Below are 18,845 nucleotides of genomic sequence, written 5' to 3'. Positions count from 1 at the left end.
TTCTTCTTTCCTGGCTAGGTGACCTTTGAGGAAGTGGCTGTGTGTTTCGCGGAGGAGGAATGGGCGCTGCTGGATCCGGCCCAAAAAGCCCTGCACAGGGAAGTCATGGAGGAGAATGCTGCGAATCTGGCTTCTCTGGGTAAGACTTCTTTTTCGTTTCTTCCCTGGAAGGGGAGAGTCAAACAAAGAGATCGGCCCAGTTTGCTCAGCTGGTGAGAATGTGGAGGAAATCTTGCCAGGGTCTTGAGTTTGATCTGCTTATGGGCTAGAGAGCCAGTGTGATAGAGGATGCTTGTTCACATGGCCGGGCTTGGCTTAGGAGAAGCCTCCTTCCCTAAACTGAGAGGTGAGTGCTCTTCTCTTTGCTGGCCAGCCGCAGCTGAAGACCAAGGTCAGAGTGGGAGGAAGTGATCCTATGGGCATCACCAGCAGCTGGACAGGAGAGGTTTTTGCCCAAACTCAGTCAGCAGCTGGATGCAGCTGTGAGACAGGACAAACCTGCCCCCGTAAGTCTGCTCGTGCAAAAGAGGCTAGTAGTTGGCAGCAAACTAGAACCTGGAAGATCTGGGTTCAGTTACCCCGTCAGATAGCCACGAAGCTCACTGGTGTCTTTGAGCCATGCATCTCTGACCTCCCTTATCAGATTGTTCTAGGGGTAAAAGGAGAAGATGGATGGGGTATTGATGCATTACTCATCCCTGAGGAGGCTCTCTCTGACTGACCCTGAAGATACGAGGCAGCCTCGGATGGGAACAGGATCTAGGTCCATCTCACTGGGCACAGTCTACAGCAGGGCTGCAGAACCTGGGCCCTCTTGGTGGAATGGGGCTGCTACCCGTATCCTGCCCCAATCACAGTGGCCACTAGCCAGCAATCATGGAAGTGAGCTTTTCGCCACAACCCCAAGATCTCACCAACCCCAAGTGTAAAACTTTGCAATGGGTTATTGTGAACATCTTTTCTTGAGGAAGAGGATTTCCACCTGGAAAGAAGTTGGAATTCAGGTTTTTTGCATTAAAAAACAACCTTGGTAGACCTCTCAATGCAGCCCCAGGGCAGCTCTAAGGCACATGGGGAACATGTTATCTTCTCCCAGGAACATGCAGTTAAGGAAGCACCTTAACCTCAGTTCTCTCATTTCTTTGACCACACATTACTAGGAGAAGAGGAGGCATGACCTCCATTAAGGATGCTCACGTCAGTACCCCCACCTAGAGTAATACTTAGCATTTGTATTGCACAAGGGTTCCCCCCCCCCCCCGGGGGCCTCCAGAAGTTTCTGAACTGCAACTCCCACCAGCCCCAGTTCCAGTGTATTGTGGCTGGGGGATGATGGGAGTTGTAGTTGAGCAACATCTGGAGGCTCCGATGTTGGGAAGCCGGGTATAGTGCTTTCAAGGGTGCAAAGCCCTCTTGGGGATGAGTTTATTGTCATCCACATAGCAATCCTGTAAGGTCAGAGGGCATGATTCTCCCCGTCTTTCAGATGTGGTGATTGAGGCTAAAAAGAAGCCGCTTCCCGAACACCTCCGTTCCTCCTTTTCCTTTCTGTTTTGATTGGGGTGGTGTTTGTTTTCAGGTGTCCTAAGGCACAGTCACTTGGCCTCTCTAGAAATCTGGCCTCTTTGTCACGACCTGAATGTGATTTTATCCAGGCTAAGTGAGGGTGATTAAAGCCACCCATGATTTCAACTCTGTCTCACTTTGATGCCTCCCTGATTTCTTTCTTCAGCTTCAGGTCTAAGAGGGTCTAAAGCAATCAGCTTCAGCAGGAGTGGAGAACTTAATAAACACACTGGGGAGAAACCATATAAATGCTTGGAATGTGGAAAGAGCTTCACCATGAGGGCAGAACTTACTGCACACCATAGAACCCACACTGGGGAGAAACCATATAATTGCTTGGACTGTGGAAAAAGCTTCAGCCAGAGTGGACATCTTATTACACACCATAGAACCCACACTGGGGAGAAACCATATAAATGTTTAGTGTGTGGAAAAAGCTTCAGCCGGAACGGACATCTTACTAGACACCACAGTATCCACACTGGGGAGAAACCACATAAATGCTTGGAGTGTGGAAAAAGCTTCAGCCAGAGTGGACAGCTTAATGAACACCGTAGAACTCACACTGGGGAGAAACCATATCAATGCTTGGACTGTGGAAAGAGATTCAGCCAGAGTGGAGAACTTACTAGACACCATAGAAGGCACACTGGGGAGAAACCACATAAATGCTTGGAATGTGGAAAGAGCTTCATCCAGAGTGGAGAACTTACTAGACACCGTAGAACACACACAGGGGAGAAACGCTTGGAGTGTGGAAAGAGCTTCAGCAGGAGTGGACATCTTACTATACATAGAACCCACATTGGGGAGAAACCATTTCAATGTTCCGAGTGCGGAAAGAGCTTCAGTGGGAGTGGACAACTTACTAGACACCAGAGAATCCACACTGGGGAGAAACCATATGAATGCCTGGAGTGTGGAAGGAGCTTCAGCCAGAGTGGTGATCTTACTATACACCATAGAACCCACACGGGGGAGAAACCACATAAATGCTTGGAGTGTGGAAAGTGCTTCAGCCAGAGTGGAAATCTTAACAAACACCATAGAATACACACTGAGGAGAAACCATATAAGGGCTTGGTGTGACGAAAGAGCTTCAGTCGGAATGGACATCTTACGATACACCATAGCACCCACAATGGGGAGCAACCACATGAATGCTTGAAGTGTGACAAGAATTTCAGGAGCAAGTCAAACCTTACCACAGATGCACACAGTCATACAGGGTAACAATCATACACATGAAACTGCAGATAAACCTGAGAATCTTTCTCACTCTGTGAAATATAAAACCTTGTGAAATTACTTCTGATTTGACTTACTTTTACTCTTGTTACCTTCTGAGGGATTTGGTACCCAATATTGTGTTTCTGGTTCTGAATTATGAAGAAGAGTACCTAATTGGTTCCAACTGATTCACGAATATTAGTGTTTCACAGCAAGCACTTTCTGTTCATTGATTCTGAATACAGTTCTGTGTTGGTTCTGTGTAGACAATACTGAGCTGGATGGATCAATGTTGTGTCTAAGTTTGGGAGCTTCATGTGTTCATCCGGAACACCCATACCTACTGGGTCACTACTACAAATATTTATATACTGCTCTTCAACCAAAGTTCTCACAGAGGTTTGCATAGAAAAATAATACATAAGTAAGATGGTTAGGTTCCTGTTGCAATATTCTATTATCTTCTCTGTCACTTATCAAAATTGGATAATTCTTGGGGAATAGTGCTAGTAGATTCCCTTAGTAGATTCCCTTTGTGATCTGGAATAACTGGATCACAAACAGAACAAAAGCCGTCGGCCACGTGCACCAGCCACTTCCGGTTTGACACACACTGGAGCGGCAAGAGGGTATACAACTGCCCTGTGGTACCAGTTTTCGAAGCTGCCTGGGGAGGCTCAACTGGCTATCGCTGGTTCCAGGCACATCTCTAACACCTAATCCTTCTAAATGGTCTTTCTAATCAAGATGGGTGGTATAATTAGACGTGGCCTAGCAAAACGTAACAACTATCTCAAAGCATCCTCTTGAGAGGGAAGAACCAGAGGCACTCTTGCCCCTGGACTTCCGGGCCGAATTTCAAGGTCTCCACACCCCCTGGGTGCCCCCAAATCCTCTGTAGTTTCTCCCGGGTGCTGGGTGACCAAGTGTGACCTCTGCTTTAGAGACAGAGATGGGAGTGGGGAATGAAATATGTAGAATGGGGATGTATTAACTTGTGTGTTGAAATGTTTCTGCTAATGCATATTTTAATAAATATACCTGTTTTATATTCTTACATTTGGATCACTGATTAGATTTTAGAAAATCTCTATTTTTCCCTTTTTGACCTGTTATGGGTCAAAAAGGGTCAACCCCTGCTAACTCGGCAAAGAGGCACCTTTTAACGTGGTGATTCTCTTAATTTAGCAGGGGGAGATTAACTGGCCCTATCCACCCCCAGCAGAGTACCTCCAGTGACTGTTGGTGGTCTCTGTCTTATGTTTCTTTTTAGATTGTGAGCCCTTTGGGGACAGAGATCCAGGGGTGTAACTAGGGAAAATGGTGCCTAGGGCAAGCACTGAAATTGTGCCCTGTCAGCAGCCAATGGGAGAGCGCCCGGTCAGCAGCCATTGAAAGGGTGCTGGGACTCAGATCGGTCACTTTTGTGCCCCCATGGATTGTGCTCCCCGAAAATGGTGCCTAGGGCAAGCACTGAAAGGCGCCCGGTCAGCAGCCATTGAGAGGGTGCTCGGACTCAGATCAGTCACTTTTGTGCCTGCATGGATGGAGGGGTGTGGGCGGGCCAGCCACAGCAGTGGCAGCGGTGAGCAGGAGTGGGGGGGAGGTTAAATTTTTTTTAAAAATATTAATTGTGGTGGTTGGGGGTGGGGTGCGTAGCAGGCACTTTGCGCCCCCCTGCAATGGCACCCAGGGCACTTGCCCTGCCTGCCCAACCCTCGTTACGCCCCTGCAGAGATCCATCTTATTTATTTATTATTTCTCTCTGGAAACCTCTTTGGAAACCTTTCTTGAAAAGTGGTATATAAATATTTGTTGTTGTTGTTATGATTTTCTAACTTGTGTATTCCTTTCTTGAAAAAAAATCTTGTCTATAGCGTTGGGCTAGCTGTTGCCTTTGATTTCTTCTTTTTAATGTTTCCCTGGCTCTAAGCAGGGGTGTAGCAAGGTTGGAGTGGGCCCAGAGACAAGATTTGCAAATGTCCCATTGCCCCCCACCCCCACTGAAGCTCAGCAAATGAAGTAAAGAAATCTTAAATGAGGCTGAATAGTGGTAACAAAAAGCATTGTGTGTGTTTGTGTATACACACACACACACACCCCTATGTACCACAATAGAACATCATCCTAAACTATGTTTTAAAAGGTTTTGTAAATTGTGGATGATTCAAGTCATTTAATGGCACTTAAGAAAGACATGCTGTTCTGATAGCTCCAGGTCTTAACACTCACATCATTTTTGTAGGATGAATCCAACTGAAGGAAGCCCGGGTGGGTGCGCAGCTGGGGGGGGGTCAGTCTTGTGACTTGCCTCTAGGGGGGGGGGGCCAAGGCAGTGGGTCCCCAGACATCTGTCTTCCCTTGCCCTATTATAGTTACGCCCCTGGCTCTAAGCTTTAAGCTCTCTAATTTGATGGTTTTTCATTTGATTTTCATTGAATCTCCTCTATTTTTGAGTTCTCTCCTGTTGTGTTGAGGAGACTGATTTGCAGATTGAATCAACATATTTGGTGAGATGCCTACTGAATTCTTTAATAGGTTTAGACCAGGATTTCTTCACCTTGGGCCCCCAGATGTTGATGGACTACAATTCCCATCATCCTCACCTTGGGCCCCCAGATGTTGTTGGACTACAACTCCCATCATCCTCAGCCACAAAGGCCATGTCTGGGGATGATGAGAGATGTAGTCCAACAACATTTGAGGGCCCAAGGTTACGAAACCCTGGTTTCGACTATTAAGATTAGCTACTCCCGTTTGTTTTTTGTTTGTAACATGTTAATTAATAAAATGTTAATTTGATTTCTGGAGTTTGAGCTTGTCTTTCTGGGCAGTGGGCAGAACTAGCTGGCCAGGAGCCAATAAACCCATAGGTAAATCTGGCTACTGGGGAGAATTAGAAATTATAAAAAATTGGCCCAACATGGAGATGCTGATGGGCTGAACCTGGGAGGAGAGCTGGTCTCGTGCTAGCAAGCATGAATTGTCCCCTTTGCTAAGCAGGACCCACCCTGGTTTGCTTTTGAATGGGAGGCCACATGGGAGCACCGGAAGATGTTCCCCTTGCACGCACACAGTTCCAAGCTCCCCCACCCCGGCAGCATCTCCTAGATAGGGCTGTGAGAGACTGCTGCCTGCAACCTTGGAGCAGCCGCTGCCAGTCTGGGTAGACAGTACCAGGCTAGATGGACCAATGGCCTGACTCAATAGAAGGCAGCTTCTCAGGGTCCTAGGAGCTTCTGCCTGTGACATACATGCTCTGCCAATGAGCTACGGCCCTGTCCTCTGGTTTGTTACTTTGGTGCGAAAACACAAAGGCCCAACACGGGGCAGCCGAAAGGGAGCCATTTTGCAGCCTTTCTGTTGGAATGACTTTGGGGCTCACCTTGGGTCATGATGGGTCATGAGGACTTGGGGAGCAGGAGTCGAAAGACCCCGGTCCAAACGCTGACTCAGCCGTGACCCTGACCCTCACTGAGAGTCCTTTGAGCCAGCTGGGACCCCCCACGTCAATTCCTAATTGGAGATCATCTAAGACAGGGATTCTCAACGTTGGGTCTCCAGATGTTATTGGACTTCAACTCCCATGATCCCCAGCTCCAATGTCCTTTGGTTGGGGATTATGGGAGCTGAAGTCCAATAACACCTGGGGAACAAATGTTGAGAATCCCTGATCTAAGAGGCCAACCAAGGCCATCATCATACTTTTTTTACGGTCTTTGACCAAAAAAGGCCAACCAAGGCCGTCTCAACCCCATAGCCTGCCCAAAAGCCAATTTGAAATGAGTCCACATAATCCGCATGGGGTTGACGCTGCCAGTCTGTGAAGACAATACTGAGCTAGATAGACCAATGGTCTGACTCAGTATATGGCAGTTTCCTATGTTCCTAATTTGCAGGTGTGGGGTGACCTCCAAATGTCCTTAGGTGAATGCTCCTTAAGTCCAGGCTACCTGGGTGCACCTCTGGGTGAGGGCTCTTTTCTTCCATGGGTAGGGAAGGACCTTCCCTTTCCCTCCCACCCAGGGGTGTAACTATAATAGGGCAAGGGGAGACAGTTGTCTAGGGGCCCACAGCCTTGGGGGGCCCCCAGAGGCAAGTCACATGACTGACTCCCCCAGCCACGCCCCCGCCCAGGCTTCCTTCAGTTGTATTCATCCTCTGGAATTGATGTGGGTGTTAAGACCTGGAGCTACCAGAACAGCATGTCTTTCTCTAGTACCATTAAATGACCTGCATTGTCCACAATTTACAAAACCATAAAAAGATAATTTAAGATGATGTGTGTGTGTGTGTGTGTGTGTGTGTGTGTGTGTGTGTGTGTGTAGGGGGCCCATTTTAAAATCTTGTCTCTGGGCCCACTCCAACCTTGCTACGCCCCTGCTCCCACCACTCGGCCGGGCTAGCAGCAGCCTTTTCTATATCCTCTTCCTCCCTAGCATCAGCTCCCCACTTTGCCCTGGGAGCACTGGATCCTCCAGGCAAGGGGCCATTCACGGCAGCAGCTTCGGTCTCCAGCAACCCCCACAGTCTGCCTCGGAGTGCCAGCAAACACTTCCAGACGAGCACCATCCCAGTGGCAGAATGTATTTCAATCAGCTCTCATGCGACCGGGATCTTTTTCTTCTGGCTTTCTAACTTTGGGGTTTACACTCTGCCTATGCTCGGGAGCTAGTCCCCCCCAACTCTAGGCTTTACTTTACTGTTATGAATAAATCCTTTATTACGGTCCATGACCAGGAGGAGGAAAAATACAACATAACCATCCACGATGTCCAGCTTGTAATTTTTATTTTAAAAAGGTATATCAATCACAAGAACTACAATTAACAGATCTAATCTTACAAGCAGACGCACATAATTTAGTCACTTTAAAATTAGTCTCAGGATTCGCTCTAAGTAGTAAATAGGTGACCTAAAATAACTCTGAATCCCCAGGGAAATCGGTGAAAGCAGTGTTACAAAAGGGTTTCTTAGCGAGTAATAAAATATAAAATTAAGAAGGACATATTCAATTGAATCAACAAGGACATATTCAATCAATCCACCAGTGTTACAAGGACAGGTTCTTGCATCCTATGCAATCTTCCCAAAGTTCCCAGAAACCACCACTGAAGGCAGAGCATTTTATCGCACTAGGGGGAAAGCCCTGCAATGGCTGGGGAATGCCAATTCAGAGCAATAATTTGCTGGTTCAAACTGACTTAATTCTTTCCAGGATAAGGATAGAATTCGTTTATTTCATTTCATAAGAACATAAGAACAGCCCTGCTGGATCAGGCCCAAGGCCCATCTAGTCCAGCATCCTGTTTCGCACAGTGGCCCACCAGATGCCGCTGGAAGCCACAGACAGGAGTTGAGGGCGTGCCCTCTCTCCTGCCATTACTCCCCTGCAACTGGTATTGAGAGGCATCCTGCCTTTGAGGCTGGAGGTGGCCCACAGCCCTCCGACTAGTAGCCATTGATAGACCTCTCCTCCATGAAGTCAACCAAACCCCTCTTAAAGCCATCCAGGTTGTTGGCTGTCACCACATCCTGTGGCAGAGTGTTCCACAAGTGGATCACGCGTTGTGTGAAAAAGTACTTCCGTTTGTTGGTCCTAGACCTCCTGGCAATCAATTTCATGGAGTGACCCCTGGTTCTAGTGTTGTGTGAGAGGGAAAAGAATTTCTCTCTCTCCACTTTCTCCACACCATGCATGATTTTATAGACCTCTATCATGTCTCCCCGCAGTCGTCTTTTTTCTAAACTAAAAAGCCCCGGGTGTTGTAGCCTTGCCTCATAAGAAAGGTGCTCTAGGCCCCTGCTGTGGAAGAAACTTTGCCTTCATGTTGTGTTTGGTAATCCAGTCAAGTTGCTTTATTAGTACAAAACAGTTCTGCTGAAAGGGTTCAGAGAGAGCCCACACAGGTTCCAAACCCTGATGAGACCCAATGGCCCACAATACGGCACAACACACTGTCCTATCCAATCCAATGACCAAGTTACATGTCTGGACTTTGTTTGTTTCAAGCATCACTTCATTATTGCCCAGTACTTAGTTAGGCCTGGGACGGGTATGTGTTTTGGGCTGAGCAGAGATGGGGAAGTGGGAAAATGATCCTGGGGCAGCTTGAGCCAGGCCCCGCTGTGGGCTTTGGCAACCCTTTTCATTGGTGGCCTGTATACTTTGTACCTGTCTGCACAATGGTGGCTATGCCCCTGGGAACGTGCCTGGGGCATCTATACCAGTGGTGGTGGGGAATCGATGAAGATATGTATTGTGGTAGCAAGCATGACTTGTCCCCATAGCTAAGCATGGTCTGCCCTGGTTGCATCTGAATGGGAGACTTGATGTGTGAGCACTACAAGATATTCCCAAGGAGATGAAGCCACTCTGGGAAGAGCAGAAGGTTTCAAGTTCCCTCTCTGGCTTCTCCAAGATAGGGCCGAGAGAGGTTCCTGCCTGCAACCTTGGACAAGCCACTGCCAGTCTGTGAAGACAATACTGAGCTAGATAGACCAATGGTCTGACTCAGTATATGGCAGTTTCCTATGTTCCTATGCCATTGGTTGCCCAGCGGGTCATTATAGGGGAAGGGAATTCAGAAATCTAATTGCTTTTTCCCCTTCCAGCAGGTCTACCACCTCTTTGATTTTGGAGAGCAATGCCACCCACCCACAGAACCTCACCTTATTACTCTGCAATGCCATGTTGGTTCCAAAATAATAATCATCATCATCTGAGGTAGTCCATGACTTGATCATTGATGAAGGCACTGACCTTGTATCTATTATGGAGTCCTGGTCGGGAGAGGCCAGTGGTCCAATTTGGTCCCAGCTTCTCCCAGAGGGTTAATCCATGGTAGATTGATGAAGGAAAATTGCACTATCCCCTTTCAGCTAGTTGTGTAACCTACATAAGCCCTAAAGGTCACAGGTTTCTGCACCCTGCCGTTACAAGGGCCCCTTTTCTTGGAAACAATACTCTGCCCTGCCTGAGTAGAGATAAACACCTGTTGACCACAGCTTGCCCTGCCTGACTAGGCATAAGCACAGCTAAAGCTGTTTGGAACTTTATTGCTGGTTTCTTGCCTTGTAATTGACTCACCTTGTCTACCAATGGCTAAGCTTTATTCTGCTTATACTAGTGTAATTGGTGTATACCATGAAATTTTGGCCTCTGATAGGCTCTGTACTCAATCCTATAGCGTGTATGTAAACATTATAAAAGACTCTTGCCAAAAGCCTAAGAGTGTGCTCTTGGAAGAGAGATACTCAGCATGTTGTGATCAATAAAAGCATGAACCTGATGGATGGTGATGGCCTCTGCTCATTAAATGAACCCAGTGTTTCTCAATCACAGAGCAAGTGAGAGGATGTGGATGGGGAGGTGGGGTGGCTGTGGTTTATAAGAATATAATCTCCCTTATCAGGATCACTGTCAGGGATTTGACCTATTCTGAAGTTGTGTACCTAAGCCTAGGGATCAGGGATAGACTTGGACTTCTGCTGGTGTACTAATCTCCCCACTGATCAGTAGAGTCCCTAACTGAGCTGACGGACCTGGTTGCTGAGTTGGCATTGGAGTCGACCAGATTGTTGTTGGTGGGGGAACTTTAATGTTCACTTTGGGACTGGGTTGTTGGGAGCGGCTCAAGAGTTCATAGCGGCCATGACCACTGTGAGCCTATCTCAATTGGTCTCTGGTCCGACACATGATGCTGGTCACACACTCGATTTAGTCTTTTGCTCTGATCAGGGTGGTGTTCTGTGGGTGGGGACTCCTGTCATCTCCCCATTGTCATGGACAGATCACCACCTGGTTAAGGTAGAATATGCAGCCAGGACCCACCTCTGCAGGGGTGAAGGACCTATTAGATTGGTCCACCCAAGATGGTTATTGGATCCAATAGGATTCCAAGAAGCCATGGAAGGGTTTATGGTTGGCTTTGATAATGATTCTGTCAATGCTCTGATGCAAAGATGGAATAATGAACTCACCAGAGCAGTAGACGCAATAGCTCCTAAACATCCTCTCCGACTTGCTTTAAAGACAGCCATGTGGTACTTGGATGAGTTAAGGGAGCTGAAGCAGTGAGATAGACAATTAAAGTGCAAGTGGAGGAAAACTCGGCACGAGTCTGATCGGGCACAACACAGAGCACATTTGAAGATCTATGCTCTGGCAGTGCAGGCGGCAAATAAGCAGTTCTTTTCTGCCCGTGTTGCTTCCACAAATTCATGTCCAGCTGAGTTGTCTAGGGTTGTGAGGGGGCTAGGATGTACCCCCTCCCCCTTGAATTTAAGCTTGGAACCATCAGTTACTCGCTGTGACATTTTTAATGACTTTTTTGTGGATAATATTCGGGCCGAGCTGGATTCCACAGTTACTGCAGAGTCTACTATGGAGGTGTCCAGTGACTCCTTTTATGGGATTATATTGGATCATTTTCAGTTTGTGACTCCTGAGGAAGTGGACAAACTGCTTTGGACTGTGCGTCCTACAACCTCTTTTCTTGACCCGTGCCCAACTAGGCTCATCTAATCTGATAATTATATTATTAGAGAGGGTCTGCTAAATATTATAAATGCTTCTTTGAGGGAGGGCAGGATGCCTCCTTGTCTTAAGGAGGCTGTTATTAGAGCACTTCTGAAGAAAGCAACACTGGATCCCTCAGAGTTAGGTAATTACAGACCTGTTTCTAATCTTCCATGGTTGGGCAAGGAGGTTGAGTTGGTGGTGGCCTCTCAGCTTCAGGTAGTTTTGGATGATGCAGATTATCTAGACCCATTTCAAACTGGCTTTTGTGTGGGCTATGGGGTTGAGACTGCCTTGGTCAGCCTGATGGATTATCTCCAACTGGCTGTTAACAGAGGGAATGTGACTCTATTGATCCTTTTGGATCTCTCGGCAACTTTCGATACCATCGGCCATGGTATCCTTCTGGACGGCCTGAGGGAGGTGGGATTGGAACCACTATTTTAGAGTGGTTCCGTTCCTACCTCTTTGGCAGATTCCAGATGGTGTTGCTTGGAGACTGTTCTGCTAAGCGAGAACTGAAGTGTGGAGTTCCACAAGGGTCCACATTGTCTCCAATGCTTTTTAATATCTACATGAAGCTGCTGGGAGAGATCATCAGGAGGTTTGGTGCTGGGTGTTATCAATATGCTGATGACACCCATATCTATTTCTCCAGACTGACCTCATCAGGAAATGGCATATCTACCCTAAATGCCTACCTGGAGGCAGTAATGGGCTGTATGAGGGATAACAAACTGAAGTTGAATCCAAATAAGATGGAGGTACTGACTGTGCGGGGCAAGGAACCGAGAAATGGTTTAGCTCTGCCTGCTCTGGATGGCATTACACTCCGCCTGAAAGATCAGGTAGGTAGCTTGGGTTTGCTCCTGGACCCAAAGCTCTCCCTAGTTTCTCAGGTTGGGGTGGTGGCCAGGAGCGCTTTTTATCAACTTTGGCTGATATGTCAGCTATGTACATTTCTAATGGTAAATGACCTTAAAACAGTGATACATATGCTGGCAACCTCCAGGCTTGACTACTGTAATGTACTCTACGTGGGGCTGCCTTTGTACATAGTCCAGAAACTACAATTGGTAGAGAATGCGGCAGCCAGAATGGTCTCTGGGACAACACGAAGGGACCACATAACACCAGTTTTAAAAGAACTGCACTGGCTGCCAATAAGTTTCCAGGTGAAATACAAAGTCCTGGTTATTACCTATAAAGCCCTTAATGGCTTGGGTCCAGGCTGTATATAAATATTTCAATTAATAAATTAATTAATTAACTAACAGCCTGGGTGAACAAATGTGTCTTGACTGCCTTTTTAAAAGTTGTGAGAGACAAAGAAGCTCTATTTCAGCAGGGAGAATGTTCTACAGTCTTGGGACATCAATGGAGAAGGCTTGTCTCCAAGTAGCCACCAGATGAGCCAGTTTATTTATGTGTTTTCTCCCCAGTGTGGCTTCTATGGTGTTCAGTAAGAGCTCCAATCTGACTGAAGCTCTTTCCACACTCCAAGCATTTGTATGGTTTCTCCCCAGTGTGGCTTCTGTAGTGTTTAGTAAGCTCTCCTGTTGTGCTGAAGCTCTTGCCACACTCAAAACATTTATGTGGTTTCTCCCCAGTGTGGGTTCTATGGTGTCTATTAAGAGCTCCACTCTCATTGAAGCTCTTTGCACACACCAAACATTTATATGGCTTCTCCCCAGTGTGTGTTCTATGGTGTCTATTAAGAGCTCCACTCTCATTGAAACTCTTTCCACACTCCAAGCATTTATATGGTTTCTCCCCAGTGTGGGTTCTATTGTGTATCGTAAGCTCACTACTTGTGCTGAAGCTCTTTCCACACTCCAAGCATTTATGTGGTTTCTCCCCAGTATGAATTCTACTGTGTATAATTAGGTGCCCTCTCTGGTTGAAACTCTTTCCACACTCCAAACATTTATGTGGTTTCTCCCCAGTATGGGTTCTACTGTGTATAATAAGGTATCCTCTCTGGTTGAAGCTCTTTCCACACTCCAAACATTCATGTGGTTTCTCACCAGTGTGGGTTCTATGGTGTTTATTAAGATCTCCACTCTCATTGAAGCTCTTTCCACACTCAAAGCATTTATGTGGTTTCTCACCAGTGTGGGTTCTATGGTGTCTGTTAAGAGCTCCACTCTCATTGAAGCTCTTTCCACACTCCAGGCATTTATGTGGTTTCTCCCCAGTATGGGTTCTACTGTGTATAATTAGGTGTCCTCTCCCACTGAAACTCTTTCCACACTCCAAGCATTTATGTGGTTTCTCCCCAGTGTGGGTTCTATAGTGTACAGTAAGATTTCCATTTATGCTGAAGCTCTTTCCACACTCCAAACATTTATATGGTTTCTCACCAGTGTGGGTTCTACGGTGTAAAGTAAGAGCTCCACTCATGCTGAAGCTTTTTCCACACTCCAAACATTTATGTGGTTTCTCCCCAGTATGGATTCTACTGTGTATATTTAGGTGTCCTCTCTGGTTGAAGCTCTTTCCACACTCCAAACATTTATGTGGTTTCTCCCCAGTATGGGTTCTACTGTGTATATTTAGGTGTCCTCTGCCACTGAAGCTCTTTCCACACTCCAAGCATTTATGTGGTTTCTCCCCAGTGTGGGATCTATGGTGTAGAGTAAGTGCTCCAATCTGCCTGAAGCTCTTTCCACACTCCAAGCATTTATATGGTTTCTCACCACTGTGGGTTCTAGAATGTACGGTAAGATGTCCACGAGTGTTGAAGCTCTTTCCGCACTCACAGCATTTATGTGGTTTCTCACCTGTTTGCATTTCGCACTGCAGTTCAAAGCTTGGTTCAGAAGTGAAGCATCTCTTTCTTGCTGCATTTTTTTTTTTTTTACCCTATGCTGAGAAACCGGTTATCCATTTCTGTTCTTCCTTTTTTCTCTCGTGGTTTTACTTTGTATTGTTTCCTCTTTTCCTATTTGGCACCACTCATAAATTCCCTGCTGGTTTCCTCCTCATTTTTCCTTTCCCAACTCTCACCTGCTGGAAGGAAGAGAGGAAACTGGTCAGAGCCTGGGATAGAAAAGGATCCTGAAGGAGACTGTGTGAGAAGAAATAGTGGAAATGCAAACCAGAGGTTGGCAGTTATTTCCACATCCAATAGCTATGTGATTACACTAAAATCTATTGGACTTAAATTAACCAAAGAATGACACATATATTGCAAAGAGAACTCTCTTCAGAGCCTCTTAGACAGTGATCTAGAACTGGAGAAGGAAATCAGGGAGGCATCAAGGTGAGACAGAGTTTTAATAACTGGGAAGTGTCCGTGTTTAGGAAGGAAGAATTCTCCAATTAACCTTCACACCCTCTCACACTAAATTACAGGCACGGGCACTGCTTCAGAGTTGGGGAGGAGGAAAGTATATTCACTCCACTCCTTTGCCTAGTATCACTGTGAGCAAAGGTCCGTGCTCCTCCCCGGGAGCCTACTGGAACAACAAACCCCATCCCGGCTGATCATCTCTTGGTCGGCAGCCCCTGCCTTAAATAAAGCCCTACATTTAGGACACTCCTCCCCCCTTCTGGCTTGCCCCTTCTTCCCCGGCCAGGCAAGTGGATCCGTCACCCAATCCCTGGCCTCCCAGGGGGTCTTTCCCACCAACGCCACCCCCTTCACTAGCATTTCTACACAGACGTCATCCTCATTCCATCTCCACCACCACACTGCTGCCTCTTGGGCTGAAAGGTGGGTCATAAATTGCAATGGCAGTAGCGCTTATTCTCCACTTTTGCCAATATGTCAGCTACATCCATTTCTGGAGGTAAATGATCTTAAAATGGTGGTACATCTGCTAGTGGCCTCCAGGCTTGACAACTGTAATGCACTTTACATGTGGCTGCCTTTGTACAAAGTTCGGAAACTGGTACAGAATGTGGCAGCCAGATTGGTCTCTGGGACAACCTGAAGGGACCATATAACACCGATTCTGAGAGAATTTCACTGGCTGCCGATATGTTTCCAAGCGAAATACAAAGTGCTGGTCATGACCTATAAAGCCCTGAATGGCTTAGGTCCAAGGTAGAGACCCCCTGCTTGGTCATGCTCTGCCAACTATTAAGATCATCTGTGGGGGTGGTGGGGATGTGGTTACAGTTGCCACCGGCTCCTTTGGTGGCTACTCAGGACGGGGCCTTCTCTGTGGCTGCCCCAGGGCTTTAGAATGGACTCCCTGTCGAAAAAAAGAGCTTCTTTATCTGTAGATTGTTTTTAGTTGTTTTTATTCTGTGAAAGATGTAAGTTGATTCAGTCATTGACCAGCAAAATTCTGTGAAAGGGTTTCAGTTGTTTTTGTTTTTATATTGTGATTTGGATTGTGTACACTGCCTGGAGATGTATATATCAGGCCATTTATAAATAGGATAAACAAATAATGACATGGACATAACATGCACATGTCTGCTGGCTCCCAGCCATGGGCACTGCAATACTTAGCATGCCAGTTCAGAAGCAAATTTAAGTGGATGTTACAAAGGCAAAAATGGCAGGGACGACATTCTCGTTCCCCATCTTAACACTCCGTTGGTTGCTGAGAGTACTGGAGACAATGCAAGAGAAGAGTTCTTGCACACACACATACACTTCTGTCTCTTCCCTCCCCTCACACAGGTTACTGCTGCTGGCTGCACTCCTCACAGCCATGCTGGGATATTTTTCACTGCGGAAAATGACACAGGGAAACCGGGAGGGAGACCACCCCCCACCGCCACCCCTTCCCCACAAGGCTGCTGCTTTCCCCTTACCTTCCTCTTCCTCCAAAGAGTTCAGCAGCCAGTAAGGAGTCCTTCAGGTTGGGCAGGTGGTCACTGTGTATTTAAGAACACAGGTGACGTCTCATGCAGCTCTCTCCTCTTGCACTAGACCTCAGACTGGAAGAAGCAATTGAAGACTACATCAACTCTTGCTCTTTATTCACAGAACGGCGATGCTAGGGATGCGTGAATAGGTTCGATTCCCAGGCCACGCAGAGGCCCATTGGGCATGCGTGGAAGCCTCACAAATGGCCCCTACAGCACACTTTTGTGCAGCTTAATGGAATGAGAGAGATGGAGGGGACCTCTGAGGTCTTCTAGTCCACTCCCAGCCCAGGGCGACAGCATCTCTGGCAGAACGCTGTCCAGCCTCTGCTTGAAAACATGCAAGTAAGGGAAGCCCACCATGGCACAAGGCAGGCTGCTCCACTCTCCACCTGTTCTTAGAGCTGCTCCTACGTAATTTTTGAGCCTGGATCTTGAGGCCTGTGGAGCAGACCCCCTCCCCGCAAGTTAAGCATCATCCCCCTACACACACACACACACACACACCCCATGGCACAGGCAGTATTTTTAACACCAGGATTCATGAGGACATAAAAACAGCAACAAACTCACAAGAATGTAAGAATGTAAAAAAAAAAAAAGGTTTATATATGCAAATATGCACAAGCAGAATCACTTCCACATGCAAATTAACATAATTAACATCTGAAACGTCACAGATATTTCTTTCCCTACTCCCCCCTCTGTCTCTAAAGCAAAAGTCACGAGCTCGGCCACCCAGTAAAGTGCAGGAAAGTGGTGCTGCACAGCAAACACACCACCTGGGATAGACTAAAGAGGATTTGGGGGCGCCCAGGGGGTGTAGAGACCCTGGACTTCGGCCCGGAAGTCCAGGACTAAGAGCACCTCTGTCGGTTCTTACAAGTGGCACATACTTCCGAATGCCTAGCCTAAATCTGTCTCTTTCTCTTTTCAACCCCCTGGTTTCTAACCCTGCCCTCCGGAGCAACAGAGAACAATTTCACGCCTTCTTCTATGAAAGAAACTGACAATACTTGCTTATAAACGAGGTTTCCTCAATTGGGAGCTCACTATTATCTCTCTATCTCAAGCTGCCTAGGATTCAACTCCCAGAACACCACACAAAAGTCAGAAACTTCTATCTAGTTTCTGCAGGTAGGTTTCAGTCCTTGCCCAAACTACCAACCAACAAAAAAAAAAAAACAAACACACACACACACACACACAAAAAGGCAGCACTCTCCCAGAAATTGCAGGGAAATCCGCTTTTTGAAAAGCAGGGAGAATGAAGCCATATAGAGAGGAAAGGTTAGAGTCAGAGAAAGAAATAAGATGTTGGTTTTTGGAGGAATGCTTGCAATTTGCTAACCCCTTTACACACACACACACACACACACACACACACACACACACACACACACACCCCTGGGGTGCATCCTGAGGTCTCCAAACATAACCATTTAATTTGTGAACTACAAGCTAGCAGGCAGACAAGCAGGTCTAGCAGGCAGGGAAGGAGCCCAAACTCTCCCAAGTATTGCATCTCCACAGCTGATCCCTGTGTGCATGTCTCTCTCGTCTTATGCACTTCTGTCTCTGGGAAGGTGCTGTGTTGGAAGCCAGGATTACAACAAAGGACGGACAGGGACCATAGAGAGAAGGAAGGGATAGGCCTGCTGCTGCATCTGGGCAAGGAAGGCACAGTAGGATTGGGAAGGCGTGATGTGAGGCAGTGTCCTGCTTCGCCTCCCACCCATCGCCCCTGCCAGGGATGCTGCGAGACCTGCCCGATGACTCCCTTGTGGGTCTGGCTGTGCCTCAGAGGGGGTGGGCAGGGGGTCAACCTTCCTCCTCCACCTGTCAGTGGGAAAGATGGTCCCGCTCCTCCCCGGGAGCCTCTCAGACCGGGCACCCCTGCCCCACCTCACTGACCTCCTCCTCCTCCTCCTCGGCTGCTGGACACTTACACAGAGCCCGCTTCCGCCCTCCCTCTCTGGCCAGGCTGCTTGAGTGTCCCCTCTAACAGGCATTCCTTCCCAGAGGCTGTTGACTACAACTCCCAGCATCCCCCGCTGCAATCGCTTTTACTTGGGGATTATGGGAGTTGTAGTCAAGAACATCTGGGAATCCCAGTTAGAGAGAACATTGCCAGGATGGGGGCCCCATTGATGGTGTCGTCATATGGGGCCCTGGCAAGGGGGCTGGGAGGGCTACCCTCTCTTCTGCTCCTCCCAGCCACGCCGCACATTTTTCACTGCAGAAGAGACTGCAGGGAAACCACCACCACCACCACCCTGCCCCGCTGCCTTTCGCCTACCTCTCCCTCTGGATCCGAAGCGTTCAGCCGCCAGGTAGGAAGAGTCCAGGCTGGACTGGTGGTGCTCTCTCCGCAGCAGGCGGGGCGCCTTCCTCTCACCTCCGACTCCGGACTCCTCCAAGGAGCCCCTGAAGAGCAGCAGCAAGTCTCTCTTTGTCGTCCCCCCCAGCTGGTCTCCCCTCCACCCTTTCTCCTTCTCCTCCTCCTCCTCCTCCTCTCAGATCCACCTCCCTCTGGCGGCTTAGAATGCAGGACACAGGATTGGACCCTCCTGCCTTTCCCCTCCTCCTCCTCCTGAAGCTCCTCCCTCCACGCTGCTTCGTTCGTTGCCTTGGCTGTATGCGGGACGGGACGGGGTCAGGGCAGGGGTTGGCCACCTAGGACCGGGTGTTGGTTTTTCTT

The 18,845-nt window shown here is 47.7% G+C and overlaps 3 protein-coding genes across 3 annotated transcripts in view; 2 read left to right on the top strand and 1 right to left on the bottom strand.

Annotated features, from left to right (window-relative positions):
- LOC128338544 (zinc finger protein 665-like) overlaps window positions 1-5,598 on the top strand; it is a 28,139-nt gene extending 22,541 nt beyond the window's left edge. The window contains exon 7 of the mRNA XM_053281149.1: window positions 1,791-5,598. Coding sequence (XP_053137124.1) covers window positions 1,791-2,655 — 865 coding nt within the window. The 3' untranslated portion in view covers window positions 2,656-5,598. The remainder of the gene's footprint in view (window positions 1-1,790) is intronic.
- Window positions 1-18,845, top strand: part of LOC128338529 (zinc finger protein 154-like) — a 117,951-nt gene that overhangs the window by 9,787 nt on the left and 89,319 nt on the right. The window lies entirely within an intron of this gene.
- LOC128338635 (zinc finger protein 239-like) lies at window positions 3,266-18,818 on the bottom strand. Its single transcript, XM_053281355.1, has 4 exons — window positions 18,444-18,818; window positions 16,091-16,216; window positions 13,429-14,326; window positions 3,266-3,345 (listed from the first exon to the last, which is right to left on the bottom strand). The coding sequence occupies exons 3-4, from the start codon at window positions 14,108-14,110 to the stop codon at window positions 3,266-3,268; spliced, it is 762 nt and encodes a 253-aa protein (XP_053137330.1). The 5' UTR covers window positions 14,111-14,326; window positions 16,091-16,216; window positions 18,444-18,818.

This window comes from Hemicordylus capensis, chromosome 16 (genome assembly GCF_027244095.1).
Source record: "Hemicordylus capensis ecotype Gifberg chromosome 16, rHemCap1.1.pri, whole genome shotgun sequence".
Lineage (NCBI taxonomy): Eukaryota > Metazoa > Chordata > Lepidosauria > Squamata > Cordylidae > Hemicordylus > Hemicordylus capensis.
The sequence above is the reverse complement of the archived record's forward strand: the minus strand, read 5'-3'. Positions and strand labels throughout refer to the sequence as shown.

What these genes read in the sequence shown, in the direction of transcription:
- LOC128338635 (XM_053281355.1), bottom strand. Translation starts at nt 14,110, where the DNA reads ATGCAAACAGGTGAGAAACCACATAAATGCTGTGAGTGCGGAAAGAGC. An exon ending in ACACCATAGAACCCACACTG is followed by an intron (nt 3,346 to 13,428) that starts GTGAGAAACCAC and finishes TTTGTGATCCAG; the next exon opens with TTATTCCAGATCACAAAGGG.